The 19,247-nt window shown below is 38.5% G+C and overlaps 1 protein-coding gene across 2 annotated transcripts in view; it reads left to right on the plus strand.

Moving 5' to 3' along the window:
• Positions 1-19,247, plus strand: part of PLCB1 (phospholipase C beta 1) — a 420,728-nt gene that overhangs the window by 387,672 nt on the left and 13,809 nt on the right. The window contains exon 32 of one of the 2 annotated variants that reach the window (XM_052784066.1): positions 9,252-9,316. The exons of the other annotated variant lie outside the window; for it this stretch is intronic. Coding sequence (XP_052640026.1) covers positions 9,252-9,290 — 39 coding nt within the window. The 3' untranslated portion in view covers positions 9,291-9,316. The remainder of the gene's footprint in view (positions 1-9,251; positions 9,317-19,247) is intronic. 2 annotated transcript variants of the gene reach the window in all.

The following is a 19,247-nucleotide window of genomic DNA, read 5'->3' on the forward strand; positions in this document are numbered from 1 at the left end:
TGAAGTTGTAAATTTTCAGGCTTGGCTTTATAAAGCATTGAGATTTTTTTGTTTGCCATTTAAGTCTTGTAAGACTCAATGCAACATTTTAAAACATAGTAGTAGCCTAGCATCAGTCATCACAGTCTATTTAGCCTGGTGAATAAAGAGTTCTTCCACTTATTTCTGGTTTGCGAATTTTGCCTGCTGGCCCACAATTGCTACAGTTTTGGTCTGCACCTTCTTATAATTGCTTCTGAATGTTACTGCTCTGAGATAAGCATCACTGTAGCTTTTGAGAATTAGGAATCTTCTAGACTGACATTTGTGAATATTATCTGTCATAACATTTACTGGTTGGAGTTTAAACTCTAAAATTATCCACACGTACAATGCTCAGGCAACTGGCTTATCTGTGCATGTAAAATAAAAGCTTTAGAGCAGCCTTTAAAAGAGATGTATCTCTGTCTCACCAAGGCTTGGCTGGGCTTGGTGCAAATAAAGAAACATTTGTTGGCACCTGATTTGCCAAAGCTCTGAAGACATGCCTGTTCTGAAGTCTGCAGGGTTGCTTCCTAGAGGGTTTTTACCTTTGTACATCACTTTTGGCATAGCAAACTTCTAAACAAATTTCTTGGTGGAAATGCAGTTCAGGCTGCTGTGGTTGATTAGATCACCCTAAGATGAGCCTAAGCAGATTTTAACCTTTTGCAGTGGGAATGAGGCAAAGAATTTTGGAGAAGTAAAAAAAGTTGATTCACTTGTAAGCAAAAGTAATGCACACTCTTCCTGTAATTGCATCTTCTTTCAGTTTATAAGGTTTAGTGAAAAGAGGCAGGGATTGCACTCCTTATCCTCTGGAAGTTTGGTATCATGATGGGGCCCAGTGGGTACTGCTTTCCTGGTAACTCCAGTTCAGATAGAGGTTCAAATCTCAGTAACATGAATGCTTAGGAGCAATGTACTGAAAGCACTGGGTGAAATCTTCCTTAATTCAGGACCACTCCAATATATCCATTTTTCTTATCTGTTCCCATGCTTCCCATGTGTACTTCCCTAACTTAAATGTGTTCCAGAAGTGAAAGAATTGGTCTGCGTCTACCCAGCACAATCAGTTGAAAATATTTTTGTATAGACCTGACAACAAAAGTGTGGGTGGATAAGGTCAAACCCAGATGCCACCTGCAGATATCCCCTTGGCGCACAACTAGAGTATTATTCTCTTCAAGGCTGGAAAGGGCTGGAATTGAGACAGAAAGACTGGGTGGTCCTCAAATTTAATGTGCCAAGAAAGAGTTCCAGCCTACTGTGGTCTTGGTTCCTCAGACTGGAGATAAAAATGACAGTTAAGCCATTCTGCACTTCAAAATGTTGAGAAGACAAATCTCAGCGAGTGTCTTCTATTTTTCCCTCATCACCTGACCTCACTTTGGCCATTTTATCATTGCTTAGAGTAGTTGTTTTTATGAACCTCAGAATTAGGTAGTAAGTCTAGACAGTCCAGCAGCTGAGTCAATAACACACGGGGTTTGTAGCTAATTTTTCAGGGTTATATGCTGTTTGGAACAGGAAATCCATGATTTTAATTAACAATAAATAGGAAATAGTCTGCTGTGAATTGATCTTAAACAGGTACTGCTGTACTAAATTAGTTCAAAATAAGCAGGATTTTCCATTGAGCAAATTGATATTAAGGCATCTTGAGTTTATTACCTGTCTGAGGCTAACTTTGGTTTCAGAAAAGAATGAAGCTGAAAATCTGTTCTTAGATGCAAACAAATGAGCTTATCATAGAGTACGGAGCATTGGGACAGAAGGGACTTGCCCCATGTAGTCATTCAAAGAACTAATTGGCATATGTATTGCATCTTGCAAAATAAATGGAACTAATAACAATTTGTCAAAAACCAACATTTTTGTTTATTTCGTAATCATTTAATGTTTAATGAAATTTTGGGAGATGACATTTTCTTGACGTGGTGTTTGTGTAAAAGATCCTTTTATCTGACACTTCATTAGGAAAAGAATTTGGATTTTGACCATTCTTAGGAAATAAATCTCCTTTTAATGCAGGGAAAGCTGTGCAATCTGCTATATTTAACACAGAGAAGGACCTAATATTGCCTAAGCTATCATGCTAGCTCTGTAAGACAAGACTATGCTATTGCTTTCAGATTCTAATAGTATTAAAATTTGAACTAATAACTTATATTTCATACGATTTTGCAGATGGGAGAGTTGAGACCTTAGCAGTGAAATGACTTACGGAAAGTTGTAAAGGAAATCAGTTTGTCAGATAAGACGACTTAACTATTTCATTTGTGTGAGGCATTGAATCAGAGAGACATCCATTTGCCTGATGCTTATCTCAATTTCACTGGCATTTGCTCATCATCCTTTCAGAGTTGATATTGGTATCACTTTGAATATGTAGTGGTGTGATTTAGAATGACATTCTGGGATAGGAGAAGAATTTTCTTTAATTTGCAGTCTTCCAAATTTGAGTCTCATTTACGGAAAAGCAATTTCTGTCTCACCATCAAGATCAGAGGGCTTTATCCTTTGCATTCCCTGAAGAGAATTTCCTTACAAAATCCATGTATTAACACTTTACACTTTAAACAATCAAATAATGTGGTATACTTGCTAAATTGGGGCAACGAGTATGTTTCACTGAAAAGCTTTTGGGCTTTACTCTCTTTGACCTGTTTACTATAAGGACAGAGGGAAGACTGAGCCATCGCAGAATACTGCTGCAGGCTGTGTTCTTACAGAAATAACTTAACTAGGTTAGCTGATGCTAGTTCTGGGTACTATATACCTTATTTTAAAATTATGCATTGTGCGGACAGAAGGCTATTTTTAAGGTGGAGCTAAGCTGATTTCTCTTAGTTTTATGGTTCACCTCAGAGAACAGAGGTCCTTCCCAGTCCTTGTTACGTTCTTACACATACACATACATATATATATATACATCTTTGTAACACTTGAGTTTTAAAGGATGAGCAAGAATTCAGCATTGCTTAACATGAAATACTGAGATACTTAATCTGTATCAAAGGAATATTTGCATGTGTGATCTAGACAGACTAAGTCTTTATGAGAGGAAAAGTGTCCTCAGTAATGTAGATTCTTGCATAATGTCTTTGACAGCTTCATACTCTCCTACGATATAACAGGTTTTGTGAAAACTGTTTTCTGTATAGGATCCTTGGTACTCGGACAAGAACCCAGCTCTACAGTAAAGGCACCTTTATAGGACAGCTAAAAAGGCTTCATTATTATGTAAGAAAGAAGTTAGTAGTTCCTAAAGCTCTTGGTGGCCATGTAACCATGGCCAGTGAAAGAACTCTTGATTTCAGTTATTTTAGTGCTTACTGAAAAATAACAAAAAATCATTCTGCCTAGTAAAAATACCATATACTTCTATATTTCCTTTCTTTGTTTAGCCTGCTCCCAATGGTAATCGAAGTCTCTCTGATTCTTTCATTCCCTTTAACTGGCAGATTGGAATGCATTCTTTCATTTTCATAACTACTGATGAACCCTAAAATAATCCCTCGCCAACCTGCTGTTCTGGATTAACTATAGTAATACTGACTCCCTTAGCATTCTTACAATTTTTAAAGTGATTTTGACTTCTTTATGATGAGTAGTTGATTCACAAGGGTTGCCTGACTATCTTTCAGACTAAGGCAATTTGCCAAATGCATCCATGGAGTGGGGAGTGAACTTTTAATGTATTCTGACTGATATCAATAGCAAAATTCAGACTGACTTCGGCGGAGCAAGCCCACGTCCTAACTGAGTAAGTCTTTGAGACTTTCAGTTCAAATCACCCACTGAGACATTCACAGAATCTTGTCAGCCTTATTACTGCAGTGCATTAACTCTTCCTGCTTGACCAGAGGAACACAAGCTCTGGATAAAAGAGTCCCAGATTGGACTTTTTCTATCTAACGTTCATTATATTAATGGAAGTATGTTTCCAATAAATAAATTCCATTCTCTTGATCTTTGTCTAGCTTGCAAGCTAATAAATGTTATTCTACATACAGTAAAGGTAATAGATAAAATGTTTCGTACCTACAGAATTTCAGTGATACTCTGCCTGGACTTTGTATTGAGGTTTGGAGTTTTGTTCTGGGGTTTTTTTGAGCTGAAAAGTATATATTCTGACTTAATCTTCTGGCATTTATGGAGCTGTTGTATAATAGTAGTTGATTTTTAAAAATGGTTATATCTAAAGTAATCAATAGGAAGCAGGAATGGAAATGTACTTTTCTTGACCAGGGTGAGAAATAGGAGTGCTTATGAAGACTATTCTTGCTGCAGTTGGATTATGTATGTGTAACTTAAGGGTGAAATTGCATAGTGATGGGTTTCACTCACGTTGTTGTTAAACCAGTGGTTTTCACTGGCACACAGTAGACTTAATCTGAAATGGTTTTACTGTTTCACTGAGATCAAAACCAGAACCATTCTCTTCCTCCTGCATTTCTTGCTCCATCTGTCTGCTTCACAGTCAGTCTCAGATCAATTAATAAGCAAACCTACATGTTCATTGTCTTTGTGATGGCGTGTAGAGGATCTTTTCTGATCCAAGGAAGGTGAGAATATAACAAGATTTCACAACATGAATACAAGTTTTTACTTTAAATGTTTTTTGTACTGTTTCTGTGTTGCCATGAGCTAGATTTTGTCCTGTCTGTGCAACCTTGCTGTAGATTACACCCATGGGAAAGCGTGCCCTCTCTCCTTTCTTTTCCTTTTTTGCTTGGTTTTGTAATTCAATCTTCTGGTTTTAGATACCTATATAAAGAACATTCTTATGTAAAAGACATCTGGCACATTGAAGATAAACTCTACAACACACAACACAGCTGGAAACAAATTTTGAAAAGGAGTCATGGCTTAGTAATTTAGGCCAGAGCTTCTTCCATAAAGACCAAGAAACTTTTGCTTGGTCCATTGATTAAATAATGGACAGTATATATTGTTTTCCAGATGGCTTGTTTTTTTCCCCCAGTTTAGTGCCCAGTGAGCACTTGCTTCTTAGTCAGCTGGCCAGAGTTTCAGCAGAAATATGTCCCCCACAATTGCCACCAGTGAAGAGGTATCCTTTAGCTAGCTGAACCCTTGATAAGAGCAATATAGTACAGAAAAAGGAGAAGTAGCTAGGCGTGGATGTTTCATTTCTAAAAATCTTAAGTCACTTGGGTTGCACCATTGCTTAAAACTTTTCCGTTTCCTCTCAATCTGCTTTTTAAAATCTTTCCTTCTTTCTTTAACATGGTGATTTTGTGCTGCTGTGGTCTTGGAAAACACTGTAAGTGTATGCCAAAGGCAGAGCCAAGAGCAACACATGTAAGTTGCTGAATGACCGAGAGAGGTATGAATTATTGAAAGAACTAAATGATGTGCTGTGAGGCAGCTCTTGTGGATAAGCAGTATTCCCCTTTTTTTTTTTCCCCTGATACAATACACTTTCTTCATTGTATTTTTAAAGGTTCATTAAAGATAATTGTAAAGAATAGTCATATTAACAGCATTTGATTGGAGGTGTTAGGTCAGCATGATTTATTGTGGTGAATGACAAGATTCTGTGCCACATTTCTATGCGTTAGCAAGAATATAAATCTGGGCTAGTTGTGGCAGTAGTTCTTTATACTAATGTCACAATAAATGAGAACACAATACCGCTTTTCATGACAGCTTAGAAACCAGAAATATAAAACACAGACTTTTTTGTAGCCCTTTGCACAAGTGAAGACACATTCAGGATCATCAGATAAACCAGAAGATATTCAATATTTTAAAAGCTTAAACTTGCACTGGGTTGATTTCTGGACTTTCTGATGTCTGGTGTCTCCAGAAGGCTGCTGGGTAACCAGCAGTAGGTAGGCACTGACTTTGAACAGCAGATAGTGTTTTAACACTTCCCCCTGTCATTCGTGTTCTTCTGCAGTCTAGTTCCCATGTATGTCTTCTCTAAAATGTTGTCTCAGCACTTAGAAAAGCAATAGATATTTGGCTGATTAGTTATGATTTGGAAAAGTATATGTATTTTCTGTGTTGTATTATCTATGCATTAGAGATGTCACAAAAACCTGCTTAATGCAATGTCTGTACATACAGAAAGATACATCTCACACTAGAATCAAGAAGTTGCTTGGGGATTTTAAAGACCAGGTAATTATGACAACTACAGTCACAACCGTCAGAATAGAAAAGAGCTTGAAATTCGGTGTTCGTTTTAATCCCTATTGTTTCTCTCTGACTTTCTCTTTCTTATGCTGCAAGACCATGCCTGGAGCTCCAAAACTAGTGAGCACCCCTGTGATAAATGTATATTATATATTATGCACATATGTCTGCTACACTAGCGCCATTTGGATCGGGAGTATTCTAATGGTGCAAGTGCATAGACTGTATTGTTAAAAGCTTTATAAACAGTATAGGTTTTGAGTGGTGTGTGCCCTACGTACAGCTAAGTAGTTGTATCTTGTAACCTTGTAATTTCCTATCACTGTGGAATTCATGCTATCCAGATATCTCTGTTACTTTCAGTGGACTGTGTTTTGATAACTAATCAAAGGGAAAATCCTCAGTTTGATAAAGTAAAGATTTTTCTGTTATTATTTTTGGATGTTGCTTTTTTTGCAATGTTTACTTATTTTGAGCCTGATGTTCATCCTCCAGGTAGGTAAAATCTGCATATTGGCAAATGTGTGTCTGCTTTGCACACCCAAATCCTGGCGTGTCAGCACTAGCCAATACGTGTGTTCAGTCACCTGCATGCAAAGTAGACACACATTTTCACAAACCAAGATGTGTCCTTTACCAGGGAGGCTGGCTAAAAATGGTGCCAGAAGTAAGGAAAACTAATAATGTTGCACAAACTAAGGAATTTAGCAGGAGGATGCTTAGTAGTGTTTTCCAAGACTGGTTTGCTTTTAAGGGAATTTCTAGTCAAATCTTAGCCTGCCTTCAGTAGTTACAAGCCTCATTGAAGTAACTAGGCCAACATCCACAGTGACAAAATCTTTGTGTGCTGTGAACATATATGTAATTTTGTAAAAATTGCCAATTTTAAGTAAGGCACTTTATCTGATTTGTCTGTCAGTGGGAGCACAAAACCAGTGAAGTATATAGATCAAAGGGACAGAAAAATGAAGTGCATCAGGAGAAGTGATAAGGAACTATGCAAAACAAAGTAGCTTTCTTTTTTCACTTTACATTTCACCTTCTTGCTGCTACATTTTTTCTGCTACAAACTGTCACCTTCTGCTTCCTCAGCTAATATTTTAGATTCATTTTGCATGTCAAAAAGGTGCAAGCTACCACAATCACTGGCACCCATTTCCTGACCATCTTATACCCAACGTGTATCTTACAACACCGTGTCAGTGTTAATGCAGTAGCTTTACAGCCCACTGCTACCAAGGTGAGAAAGAGTTCAAGGAGAAAATAAATAAAATGGTTTCATTCATTTGTTGCAACACAATATAAGAAGGTGGCATAAGTTCCCTTACATAGAATTTCAATCAAATCCAGCCACGTTGTTAGCTAATTATATTTTTTTGCCTGCTATTTTGACTCAGTTAGAAGGCATTTATGAATCTGCATGAAAGTAAAATGAGGACACAGTGCTCAAATGTATTGTTCTGCTTCTTCACTCATTACCAAGGAAGTGACTCAATAATTACATCCAGTTTAAAAAATGCTTTGAGAGGAAATGTTTTGTAACAAATTTTAAAAGTACTGCTTCAGTTATTAAGCTATTTAGTCTTTAAATATTAAATGAGAAACTTTATTATGTGCTATTCTCTGTTTCTATTTTTTTTTTTAAGGTTTCAATTTCATTTGTAAAAAACCTGACAGCTAAGACAAAATACAGTTTACCTCAGTGAACTTGCATGCAATTATTCCATGGCTGACAGTCACTTAGTATCACCATATTACACTGGATGCCATTACAGCTCTGGCTCCTGGACAATGTAAATAAGATACTGTCTTGAATACGTGATAAAGTATATGATGTGGGAAGTGTCAGGATTTTTGTGGCACCAACTGTATCATAAAAGAGCTGTGATGTAAATTCTACAAACAGAACCAGATTCAGCAATATGCTCATGCAATTACTATCCATATGAAGCAGTAAATCACTTAATACTGAAATAACACTAATTTTAGAGCAAAACAAGACAGTTAACACAATAATTTAACACAACAGAGAATGAAACATACTGCAGCCACTTGAAAAATAGCACGGCAACATTGTTTAAAGAGTCCACTTAGCATGAACCAAAAAGTCAGTCATTTTTTCAGTTCCTGGCTATAATTTTATAGCCATCTTCTGGTAACTGCACAAACTAAAAAACTTGGGTCTTTTTGGTTGCTGCTGGATTACCTTCAGTACTTCTCTGATCCAGACCTTAGACCTCTTCAAGAGAGAGAGTTTTAAGTTCAGGGTGCGTGATGAATCACAGCTATCCCAATGAGTCAGCTCTGAGTAGCATGCAGCTGCCTGCAGCACGTCAGGGTCTTCTAGGTAGATGGGACAATCTGACAATCCTGCCACTCTTTTGAACTATCAAACAGAAGTTTCAGCTCCAGAGATAAACACCAACTCAGGACGAAGGCAAGTGAAGAGCAGTAACAGCTCCAACAGCAGCGTGTCCCACACCTTGTCCTGCTCAGGCACTCGTGCAAGACTGACTCAACGGGAATAGGCTGTCTGGTGAAGGAGCAGCACCACTCTCATAAGCACTTGGTGATGTCCTTGAAGGTTTTCCATCCAAACTGCACTGAGTTCATGGGATCAGGTCTGACTGCAGTCTAAGGCCTTCCTGCTGCAATGGCCAGAGGTATTTCTTCAAGCACATACTTCAGGTGGCATGGCTGATCCTCATTTTTCCTTCAGAGACATTCTTCTTTCCCCCTCCCAGAAAAAAAGTGACACTTCTTGCAATGTGCTTACGCTGCAACTTCAACTAAACCTGGATGTCTCACATAACACAGCTGATATATTGTCCTCCTTTAGTATGGAGTGACAGGTTGTGATAAATAGACTTCTTTCTCTGACTAACATGTACCTAGTCAAATATTAATGAGCCAGCACACAGAAGCATGAAGTAATCTTTTGTTTTTCATTAAGTGCATAGATTAAAGAGATGTTATTTTACTGTATTGCACAGAATTATGTCATTTCAGCTTAGAGTAATTGTTAATCATGTCAAATTGAAATGATCCTTGGTTTTGTTTTAAAGAGCATAGAAGAACAAGAAGTAGAGGAAAAACAGAAGTAGAAATGGAATATGAGACTATAGTGAAAGTGAGTGAAACATTCCCCTTTTTATCTAGTAATGCTAATGTTGTTTTCATTTTACATGTCAAAACTAAGTCAGGAGCGTCCACAATTTACTGCCTGGTGGTTCTTCTGAAATCTTTGAGCAATTATAGCCCTGGTTATTATCTGCTAGCTGCATAACATATGCTGCCACTGACCATTACATCCTTTTTATACTGTGAAAGCAATTTGTGGCTTCTTCAAATCATACCCCACCCCATTGTCTCCCTGCCTGTTTTATTTATTGCTGCTTTTGCCCCACCTCAGTGCAGCGGTCAGGGGCTGTGTGTAACAGCATGATTATACAAGCTTTCTTTCCACAGCCCTTTGGGTCATCAGAACCTCTGTTCTCTGCTCACAGTAGCTGCAGTACTCTCAGATCAGAAAACCAGGCACTATGAAATGTCTCTTTGAAAAGGTAAAGAAGATTGATGCGGGGGAAGGATGTGGGCTTAGGAATTGAGAGCATCTGAATGTAGAGGTATGAGATGGGGAAAGGTGTTGAAGGTAGGAATTCTGGGTACCTCTGAAGATTAAACTTACCAAGCAGATAAATTAAGGATTTGTCATCTGGGACACCAGGGTATAGGATAAAGAAAGGATTAACTAGGGCATCAGAGCAGGAGGAAAATTGGGGGACAAAGAGAAAGAATTTATGAATGCGAATCAGTAAAATAGGATTAGTGAAGCCTAAAGGGGAAGATGTAGAGGTAAGAGAGTGAGTTTTTCAGGGAGAAGGAAGGGAACAGAAGACAACTGGGGAAAGGCAGGCAAAGCCTGGAAGAAAGATGAAAGTAGATTAGAAGAGTTTTTTTCATTGCTTTATGGAAGGGCTGATGATTAGAACATGCTGATAGAATGAAGTATTATTTCAGGGGTATCTCTGCTATCAGGAGACATGATTATGTATAAGCAAACTTCCTGAAACCTCTCGTAAATACAGCTATGCCAGGAGGTCTTGAGCTTTCACTGTCAAGGGGGTACCAATAAGCCACACGCCTTTGTCACTGAATCAGTGAGTCCTGCTTGCTTTGTATTTTTATTTAATATTTCACCTTCTACTGCTTTCTTCTGGAATGCTTTGATATGCTTTGCTTGTCTTTGAGGAGAGAAGCACCATGGCTTCTCAGTGGGGACTGTATTTGGTAACAAAACCTGCCTTTCTGCTGCGGTTACCTGGATGCAAAGGATTTTGGTTAATTGCCAGGCAGGCAGTGTTTGCTTTTCAGTGTCCTTGGGCTCAACTCACACACATGTGCAGGAGTAAAAGGAGCCTCCTCAAGAGAGCTGCAGCTCCTCCTTGCTACGGAACATCCTTCTGTGGCTTTTCACCATCCCGCACAAGGTGTTGATAGTTGTTCTGTAATTCATAGTCCTTCCTAATGACAATCAAGGCTCAGTTTTTAGGACTACTCCTCTTCCAGTCTGTGTGGTGCCGGTACCAGTGTTAGCAGTGAGGCTCCACCAGCAGTGGTGAACGCGCACGTTTGCTGTGAGTGCTGTTCTGCTCCCTGGCCAGCATCAGTGTGGTGGTTCTTTGTGCTTTCCCCCCAGATTGTTTTATCAGCCTGTCTAGGGCTTTTTGTTTGATTTGTTGTTACATACTTATAGTGGGTACTTTTATGGACATGTACTTGCAAGAAAGAAGGAACAAACTCTGTATGTTTGATCTGTGCCTTGCACAATACAGATTGACTTCTATACTTTACTGAAAGGCAAATGCTAAATAAGTTTGAATATTTATAAAGTGTGACTATAACTTGATTTGTCAGGCTTTTTTGCTGTGACTCACCTGTCTCTGCCCACATGGACGCCAACATATTCTTCATGTATCTATACATATCATTACATGCTTGTGGTTTATTTAAATGTTTTTATTGCTGCAAAGTAAGTGATCATTTTTCAAACACTTTTTAAAAATAACACAATTTTAAATATTGTTTAATTCTCTCCTTGTGGTAAGGTTAGAGATTAAAACTGCTAGGTGGGGCCTTGATTTCATGAATGTTGTTTTCCTCTTCAACACAGGCAAGGCAACTAAAAGCGTACATTTGCTGAGCGAAGCAGTTGTGACAAAAGAAAGTAGAGCCCATAATGAATATGTTGGCACCTTGACAGTATTCAAAAGAGTGACTTACTGAAGACGGCAAAATTAAATTGGCAACTGCTCACTAGGGAACTGGGATTTCTTTGTTGTTTGTGTTTAAGTGTCACAAGAATATTGATTTCTCTTCCTGAGGGATGTTCTGTCTTCCTTTCCTGAGAAGCAGGAAGATAGGAATAGAGCTGAGCTGCCTTGAAACAACTCAGTGAACATTTTACAAAACAGAAGTATTTGTTTTAACTCTGTTCTCATCACACATTGCTTACATTTTTAACAATATGAGGCCAACCTGATGTCACCTGCCAGGGTCAAATTAGGATATCTTGGGAGGATGGTGGAGACCTGGGAAAATCCAATTGCTCCTGCACAGTTAGAAGGAGATCCAACCTCAGGGAAGAACCTCCTGTGGCATCATGTAACCCCTTATGACACCACTGGAATTATTCCTTCCTTTGTCCTGCTCTCAGGACTTCAGCCTCATAGACTGTGTAAAGGGAATGGTATTAGGAGAAGCTTTGCATGGTGGAATTACCATTCAGTGTACCCTACCTGTGCATGAAAATTAGGAAACAAAATGGATTAGCATCAAGAACACAGGGAGCTCCAAACTGGGGTGAAAGAATCCATCGCCCCAAGGTTTACCTTGCTCTAAAGCAAATATGAGAACGATGGGAGGAAACTTTTTTTCTTCCACCCCTTTCTGCCCTAAGCTCTCACTGCTGTATCCACAGGGCAAGGCATTTTGAATGCTTTGAAGTACCTGGATAGGAGGAGGGCAGGCTGCGCAGAAGGAAAGAGTCAATTTTTCCTGCAGGCCAAAAAGGAGTATCAGCTCTCACTCCTATGTAAGAAACCACTGGCTTCGGGTTGAACAAAACTAATGACCTTAGAGAATATTTCTGTGCAGGAGAGGCATATAATCCTTTTAAGCCATGATAATAGCTGTGCGGAAATCTAGAGAAATGACCTAAATTTACAACTTCATTCAGGATCTGTCTGAATCCACTAGTAACTAATTAGTCATTTATAGGAGGAACTTCCATTTAGTTAACAGTTATGTTTGTCAACAGTAGAAACCTAAGTTAAAATTTTTGAGACAGAAAAAGAGAATGTAGACTTACAATTCTGGTCTGAACAAGCAAAATGACTTTTCCACTAGGACGTTTTGGCTGGGTAGGGATGGCTCATGAGAGCTCTAAAAAGTAGGACCTAAAAGCTACTGCTACAATTCCCTCATCCTTTAAGCTGTGTTTCAAATGAGCACTTAAGTGCATGATAGAGTTTTTCAGTGGGACTTCAGCCATATGTAAGTGTTGTCTAGAATCAAGCTGGCGTTTTTTCTTAACCTGGATTTTTGTAAGTCTTTTGATAGCTGTTATGCACAACCAGAATTCAGCACGGTGCAATGTCAGCCTCCATGTTTAAGTACTGTATGGCCTGTGGGAATGGTACTGCATGTGGTAGCTCACATTTTGACAGCTTTATTTTCACAAAGTAGGTGTTGATGCATGAAGCTCATAGGGCAAATTATTTCGCAACCTGCTGATACTGAAGGTTAGTATTTCTAGAAACTATTAGATATACAATAGCTTATCTGTGGTCCTGCTTGAGATTATTAGTATATTTAGAAGCGCCTGTTTGGATCAGTTTTATTCTGCAGGGTGTTATATAGGTCAGTGAGATCTCAGTGTAGTATTTCTGCTCTTAAAATGCTCCTTTCTGCTGAAAATTCTGCAGGTTCAGTTTTCAAAGCAGCAATCAAGTTTCAGGAATCAGTATTCCTGATAGGATTGATGGCCTTGGTGGCAATTAAATCCTTCCCTGTTCTTTTAGTAATACACCTTATACCACATAGCTTGGATGCTGCTGAAGTTGAGGTGTGATAGATATACGAGCCTGTAATGCTAAGTAGCATGGAAATTGTAGAAGCTCCTGGGAATGATAACTCACTGTCAGTCTTTTTCTTGGGGAATCATTGTAATTCTGAGCAGGGCCTCGCGCTCTCCATGGCATAATGGAATAAATTCTGCAGTAACTTCTTCCCAATTCCATGTTAGTGTTAATGTCCCCTCTTGGCCTGGAGTACCCTTTATTCCCATTTGTACTCAGACAGACACTGCTGCAGCTCCCACTTGAAAATACTAATTGGTTGAAAATTAATTCAATTTTTTAAATTATTAGTTCCCTTTTTTACTTTTTAAGGTTGTTTGTTTTTTTTTTTTTAAGACTGGGGTTAATTCCTTGTAATGTCAGCTGCCCTGTAATGGTTGCAACTCCCTCATAAGCAGATTTATTTCAGTGATATAAACCATGTTTGAGGATTTTACCTAGGCCAAGATCCTCTCTATGGCTGCTGCAGGAATTGATATAGTGTAAAAAAGTAATAAGCCTGCTCACAGGTCCAGATCATTTAAGTGAAATAGGTGTCTGTTTTCACATCCAATCACGCATAAAGTAGAGAGTACGTATTGTAAATATGAATGTTGCCTGCTAGGAAGTTGAAGTATTCTGTGCCCTGCTGTATTCCTTTTTGAAAAGTTTTCTGGGCAAGTAAGGAAGTTTCATCACCCGATCTTCCTAGTGTAATCATCCATTGTAAGTGCCCACCACAACAGTGTCCATTTTCATGTCCAATCTGTCATTACCCAGAGACTTTCAGCAGGTCCCTCTCTTACAATATGCTGGAGATCAGAAAAAAAATAAAGGTCTTTGATAAATACCTCACCAAAGTCCCTCTTTGTACCTGTCCTCCTTGAACAAACTGTCTCTTTTGTATAAGTATTTCATTAACCTGAATTTATATACAAAATCTACATTTATGCCAGTGAAGTAATTATTTTGATTTACTTAAAAATAATTAGATGCCTTCTATTTTTCCTCCATTTTGTGAGTATATGCATCCACAAGCACACAGACATGTCATTGAGAGGATTGACTCAGTATTCACCCTCGTTTCCCTCCTGTAACCATTTATTAATATTAGTAGGAGCACTTTTTTAATAAACATGCATATAATAGAGAACATTTTTTAGTGTCTTTTACAAGAGTCACATATCGAGTGTAGGATACTGACATTAGGAAATCTCACAGTGGCTAGGCTGAATGTTAAAGGGGGTATCTTTTTTTTGTGCACAGAAGTGTAAACTGCTATTGTCTGAAGATAAAAAGAAGCTGTACTACACACAGAAAGTTGACTGCCCAATGCTCTGCCTATTCTTATTTAAAAGTACAATTAAGCGTAGGATACAGGAGACAGTAAGGTGGAACAGCTCTGTAACTGCTGGTGTAGCATGCAGAGAAGACTGAGAAGATAGCGAGCTGCTGCAGTTTGTCTGACTTTAAAGAAGCATCACTCTTAGGTGTGATTACCTCAGTCAGGCATGCTTTTCAACACAGAATATTTCAGCTGTTTTTTTTCTAGTTTCTATGGCAGGAAGACACCATTCCCAAGATCTGTTTGAATCAGCTGAATGTTATCTTTGACTCCTCATTCATGCTGCAGGCGTAGAGGATTTGGGAAAAAGCACCCATCAATTAATGGCTGCACTTTTTAAAATAATCCCACTTCCCATCATCGCTGCCGCTGAGGACAGCAGCTGCAGTCAGCAGCTGTGACTGATATGGCAGTCCATGCTGTGTGTCTCTGACAGATGCCAGCGTGAACCAGCTATAATGGTACAAATGCCAAATTGTAGTTTCAGTGCATCAGTGAAGCAAAATACGACCAGACAAGAGAAATTCAGTTGTCCTAAGATCTGTTCTGCAAAGACAGCAAGACTTAAAAGAGTGGGTTGAAGCCTTCTTTGAGAGCCTAGAGCCATAACAGCAGGAGAGAGAGAAACTAAAAATGGTGCAACCAGCCTCCCTCTAACTTCTAAAAGAGTAACTAAACTATCTAAATTTCCCATCCACATTTACCTTGCATTTGTAAATGATCCCATTGCAGAATCTTCGTAATCAGCTATCCTTCAGGTTATATATGTTGCTGTCCTTCCTTTGCATTAATCACTGGAGTTCTTTTCTTTTTTGTCTGAAAACAGTCATACCGTACGATCAGAAAATGAATGCACTGAAAATGCAACACTGCAAATTAAACACTTGGATAATGGCTTGTGGCTTCAGTAGTCTGTGTTAACATGTGACAAGACAGAATAGTAAACTGAGAAAGCGTTCTCCTGTGAATTCAGTGCCCCCATTATCTCTCCTTCTTTATCCGAAGGGCTGAGGAAACCTTTTTTGTTAGCCAAGACAGCTTGGCGCTTCGGCTTAATTTTCATTGCATAATTTTAAATACAGATTGTGTCTACGGTGCTGCAATTAATGGATAGCCTAAAGACTTATTATTTCAAACTAATTGATATGTAAGAAAGTTTAAATAACATAAGTGATAAGAAATTTTTAGGAATAACTTCTGTAACTAAGAATAATCTTTTTACTGTTATATAGAGTAGCAGATGACTTAATTATTCACTCGCCATCACTAAATCTAATGTCTGTCTATATTTCTATAGTTCTAAATACATTTCCATGAGATGGGAAAAAGGTGACATTTTATAGTCATTGTTCTAAAAGGTTTTTTTGCAAGTTAATAGTCTCATTCATTTCTGATACTTGTCTACCATCATTTGGAATACTCCCAAAATTCAAGATAAATTTCTGTTATCCTCAACAAAAGTATGTACTCTACACATATTTTAAATAGAGCTTTAAACCAAGCAACCGATGTTTTTAAAGCATTCTTTTGCTTCCTCAAGTACCTTGATCACATATGAAAGACCTTTATTTCTCTAGTGTTCATTAAACTTATCTTCAACTAGATTGTGATCAGAATTGGCATCAGAGAATATACTGTAAAGTTGTAAGACCTCTCAAGAACTTTTTAATGCTTTTGGAAGATGTCAAGTACCGAAGTAATAATAAAACACTGATAGAGCATTAAAAAGATAAGTTCTTATAATGGAAAGAGGTTTTGTTCTACTACCAATTTTTTTTTTTTCTTAAATAAGGTTTTGCATGGTACAAAACTTTTCCAAGACAGAAGCTACCAATAGTGATACACACAAATGAAATCAGATTAAAAACAAATTGGAGCTCTAAGGAGATCACGTTATACATTTTGATGGCATGCCTCTCAACGGAAAAAAAAGCAAAGGACTTAGTGAAGTTCTATGAGATTCATCTAAATAGGCTTGACCATCTGGTGAACTAAACTTTGATGAACTGTATTAACTTCAGAAGGAGAGGAGCCAGGGACCAAATCCAGCACACGCTGATGTCAGTAGAAAAGCTCACTCTTTCTGTAGTAGGCTTGAGATCTGGATGAGGCCCCAGCGTGCTGTGGCCCACTGAGATCGGTGAGGAAGGGAGGTACCAAGGGAACCGATTCTCTAAGTAGCGTTAAGTTGTAGTATCCCTTGTTTTCCTGTCTCTGCTGGCTTCTAGGGAATTTGCACATCCCTTTTCCTGGCAACAGGAAGGTCTGACCCCAAAACTCAACTGTGCTATTGGCAATATCATTAAAAGATCTGTTCAAGAGGACTTCAAGATGTCCAACTGCACAGCAAGATAAAAAGCATACCATAGTGCAGACTTAAACACACCAGTGCTATGGCACGCACATTTTCTGTCACCACAGCTCACCAAACGTATTCCAGCACACATGAGAAGAGCTGACTCAGGATCCATGCTGGCTGGTTGGGCTGCAGCATGATCAGGGTGGTAGTCCTTCACCCATAATAAGCATTAAGAGGGCAAAACACCTTCAGCCATTTCCCTTCTTCATGGAGCTCAGGTGCTCAGCAGAAACCTAGATCAGGGCAAAGAGAGAGAAAGGTGGGCAGGTCTGGATGTGAGAATGGCATCTCACCTTCTCTGTGGGAATTTGTTATCTCTACCTGTCTGTTGAAGCAGGCTTGGATTTTAAGCAGCAACCTGGTCGTGTTTCCTAGACTTTTTCATGCTTTGCAATTTCCTTAAATTGCTAAGACAAGGCAGTTGAAAATCCTGAACCTCTGACGCGTGGCTTTTGCACTTCTCTTCTGTGAGTCAGATTACCTTCAGATCTCTGTTGGGGAAGGAGTACACACTTCATGCCATTTTGTGCCAGTGGTTCCTTTGTTTGACCTGGTTAGTTTGTGCCTGTATTTATATGGTTGCGGGTATTGTAGATCCAAACCCCATCAAAGTCAATCACTGTCTTCTTGCAGACTTAAGTGAACTTTGGGTATGCCCTTTAGCAGGCATAAGTTCAAGCTAATCTGCGCAGCAGTGGGACGGGCTCTGTCTTGTTTATCTAGCTTTATGAAGTTACCTTATATGTCAATTTTTGCATTGTGGAATGCTTGCTGAACATCACTGAACTAAAGTTTTCTGCATGGTTCATTTAAACATGATGGGTAATTAGAGACTTGCCTGAGTTTGCAGTAATCAGCACTAATATGACCTTTGGAAAAAATGTTTAAATAAAAAACAACTGAAGTGAAATATTAATCCCTTGAACTTGATCATGAGGATGGCTCCATTAACCTCCCATTGCATAGTACTACTTAATCCAGTAATAGCAGTACAGACAACAAGAGGAGGTTTTTTTCCTTTTAAGTTCATTGGGAAGTAAAAAGCTTCAGGCTATTTTTAATTAGGTTGAACCTCTGGGCGGTGCTGCTCTTACATTAAGCTATAAAGTTTTTAAGAGTTGCAGTTAAAATTCCACACTAATTTTGCTTCTTAAGTAAAAAAAAAAAAAAAAAAAAAAGTGTGTTGTGTAATACAGCATGAAATGATGAGAAGTGGTGGGTATTTGGATGAAATAATGGTGGAAGTAGAGAGCTGTGAAGATAATAGTAATATATAAACATAGAGCAGTCATAAACAGTATCAGACTCTGTATCCTTAGTAGCAATGATACATCTCCATTTGATGTTCATTATTATATACATCAATATATAAATTTGAATCGAGTCCCAACTTTTTGTCATTGTTAAACTCAGCCTCAAAACTTTCCTGACATTTGGAAGCACAAAGGTCAAAATACTGAACCATCATTTCTGGAAGATGGAAAATGAAAGACAGTAGCTCTGTCTCCGCTGTTAAATTTCTGCCAGGTTCTGAATGGATTTTTTTTCATTAGCTTGTTATGTTAGAAAATAATGGGTCGGTCCCTAAATTGGCTCATCATTTAGGGAGAGTCAATGCACATCTCTGCTAACAGTAAAGAGGAAGCCAGATTCATGCTGTTAATGAGCTAGGAAATATTTTGGAAGAGCCTTCATTGTTACAAGGGATTACAGAACTGCAACTACTTGAAAAGATTTTCAAATAAACTTCTAAGGCTTTGATCTTTATTCAGAGCGTGCTTGCTTTCTAGTCTAAAAACATTCATTTTTAACAGGATATTAACAGAAGGACTGACTGCTCTGTAATTTTCCAAGCAGACTTTTCAATGAGGCTCCATCCTGCAGAGGCTTTCTGATGTGAAGAGGTATAGTCAGTACAAGGTAAACTTCAAAGTGCAGCGTAAGGCTTTATCAGTGTGATTATTTTTTGAACTAAGGATGGCTTACTTCTAAAACTCCATGCAGTTCCCTGACAATTATCAATGACATGGAAATTACAGTGAGCATGTACCTTAAGAAACATGCCGTCTCAAGATACACAGACCTCAGTGTATGTTAGGAGCTCTTATTACTTGAAACAGCCTTGAGAGTCTGGGCTGAGTAGGAAGGGCAGAGCAGGATATCACAGTGAAAGGAGGTGCCAGACTTAATCATAGGATGACTGTTCCTTTTCCATTGAGTAGCACAGTGATGCCACTAG

The sequence above is a fragment of the Harpia harpyja genome, chromosome 4 (genome assembly GCF_026419915.1).
Source record: "Harpia harpyja isolate bHarHar1 chromosome 4, bHarHar1 primary haplotype, whole genome shotgun sequence".
Taxonomy (NCBI): Eukaryota; Metazoa; Chordata; class Aves; order Accipitriformes; family Accipitridae; genus Harpia; species Harpia harpyja.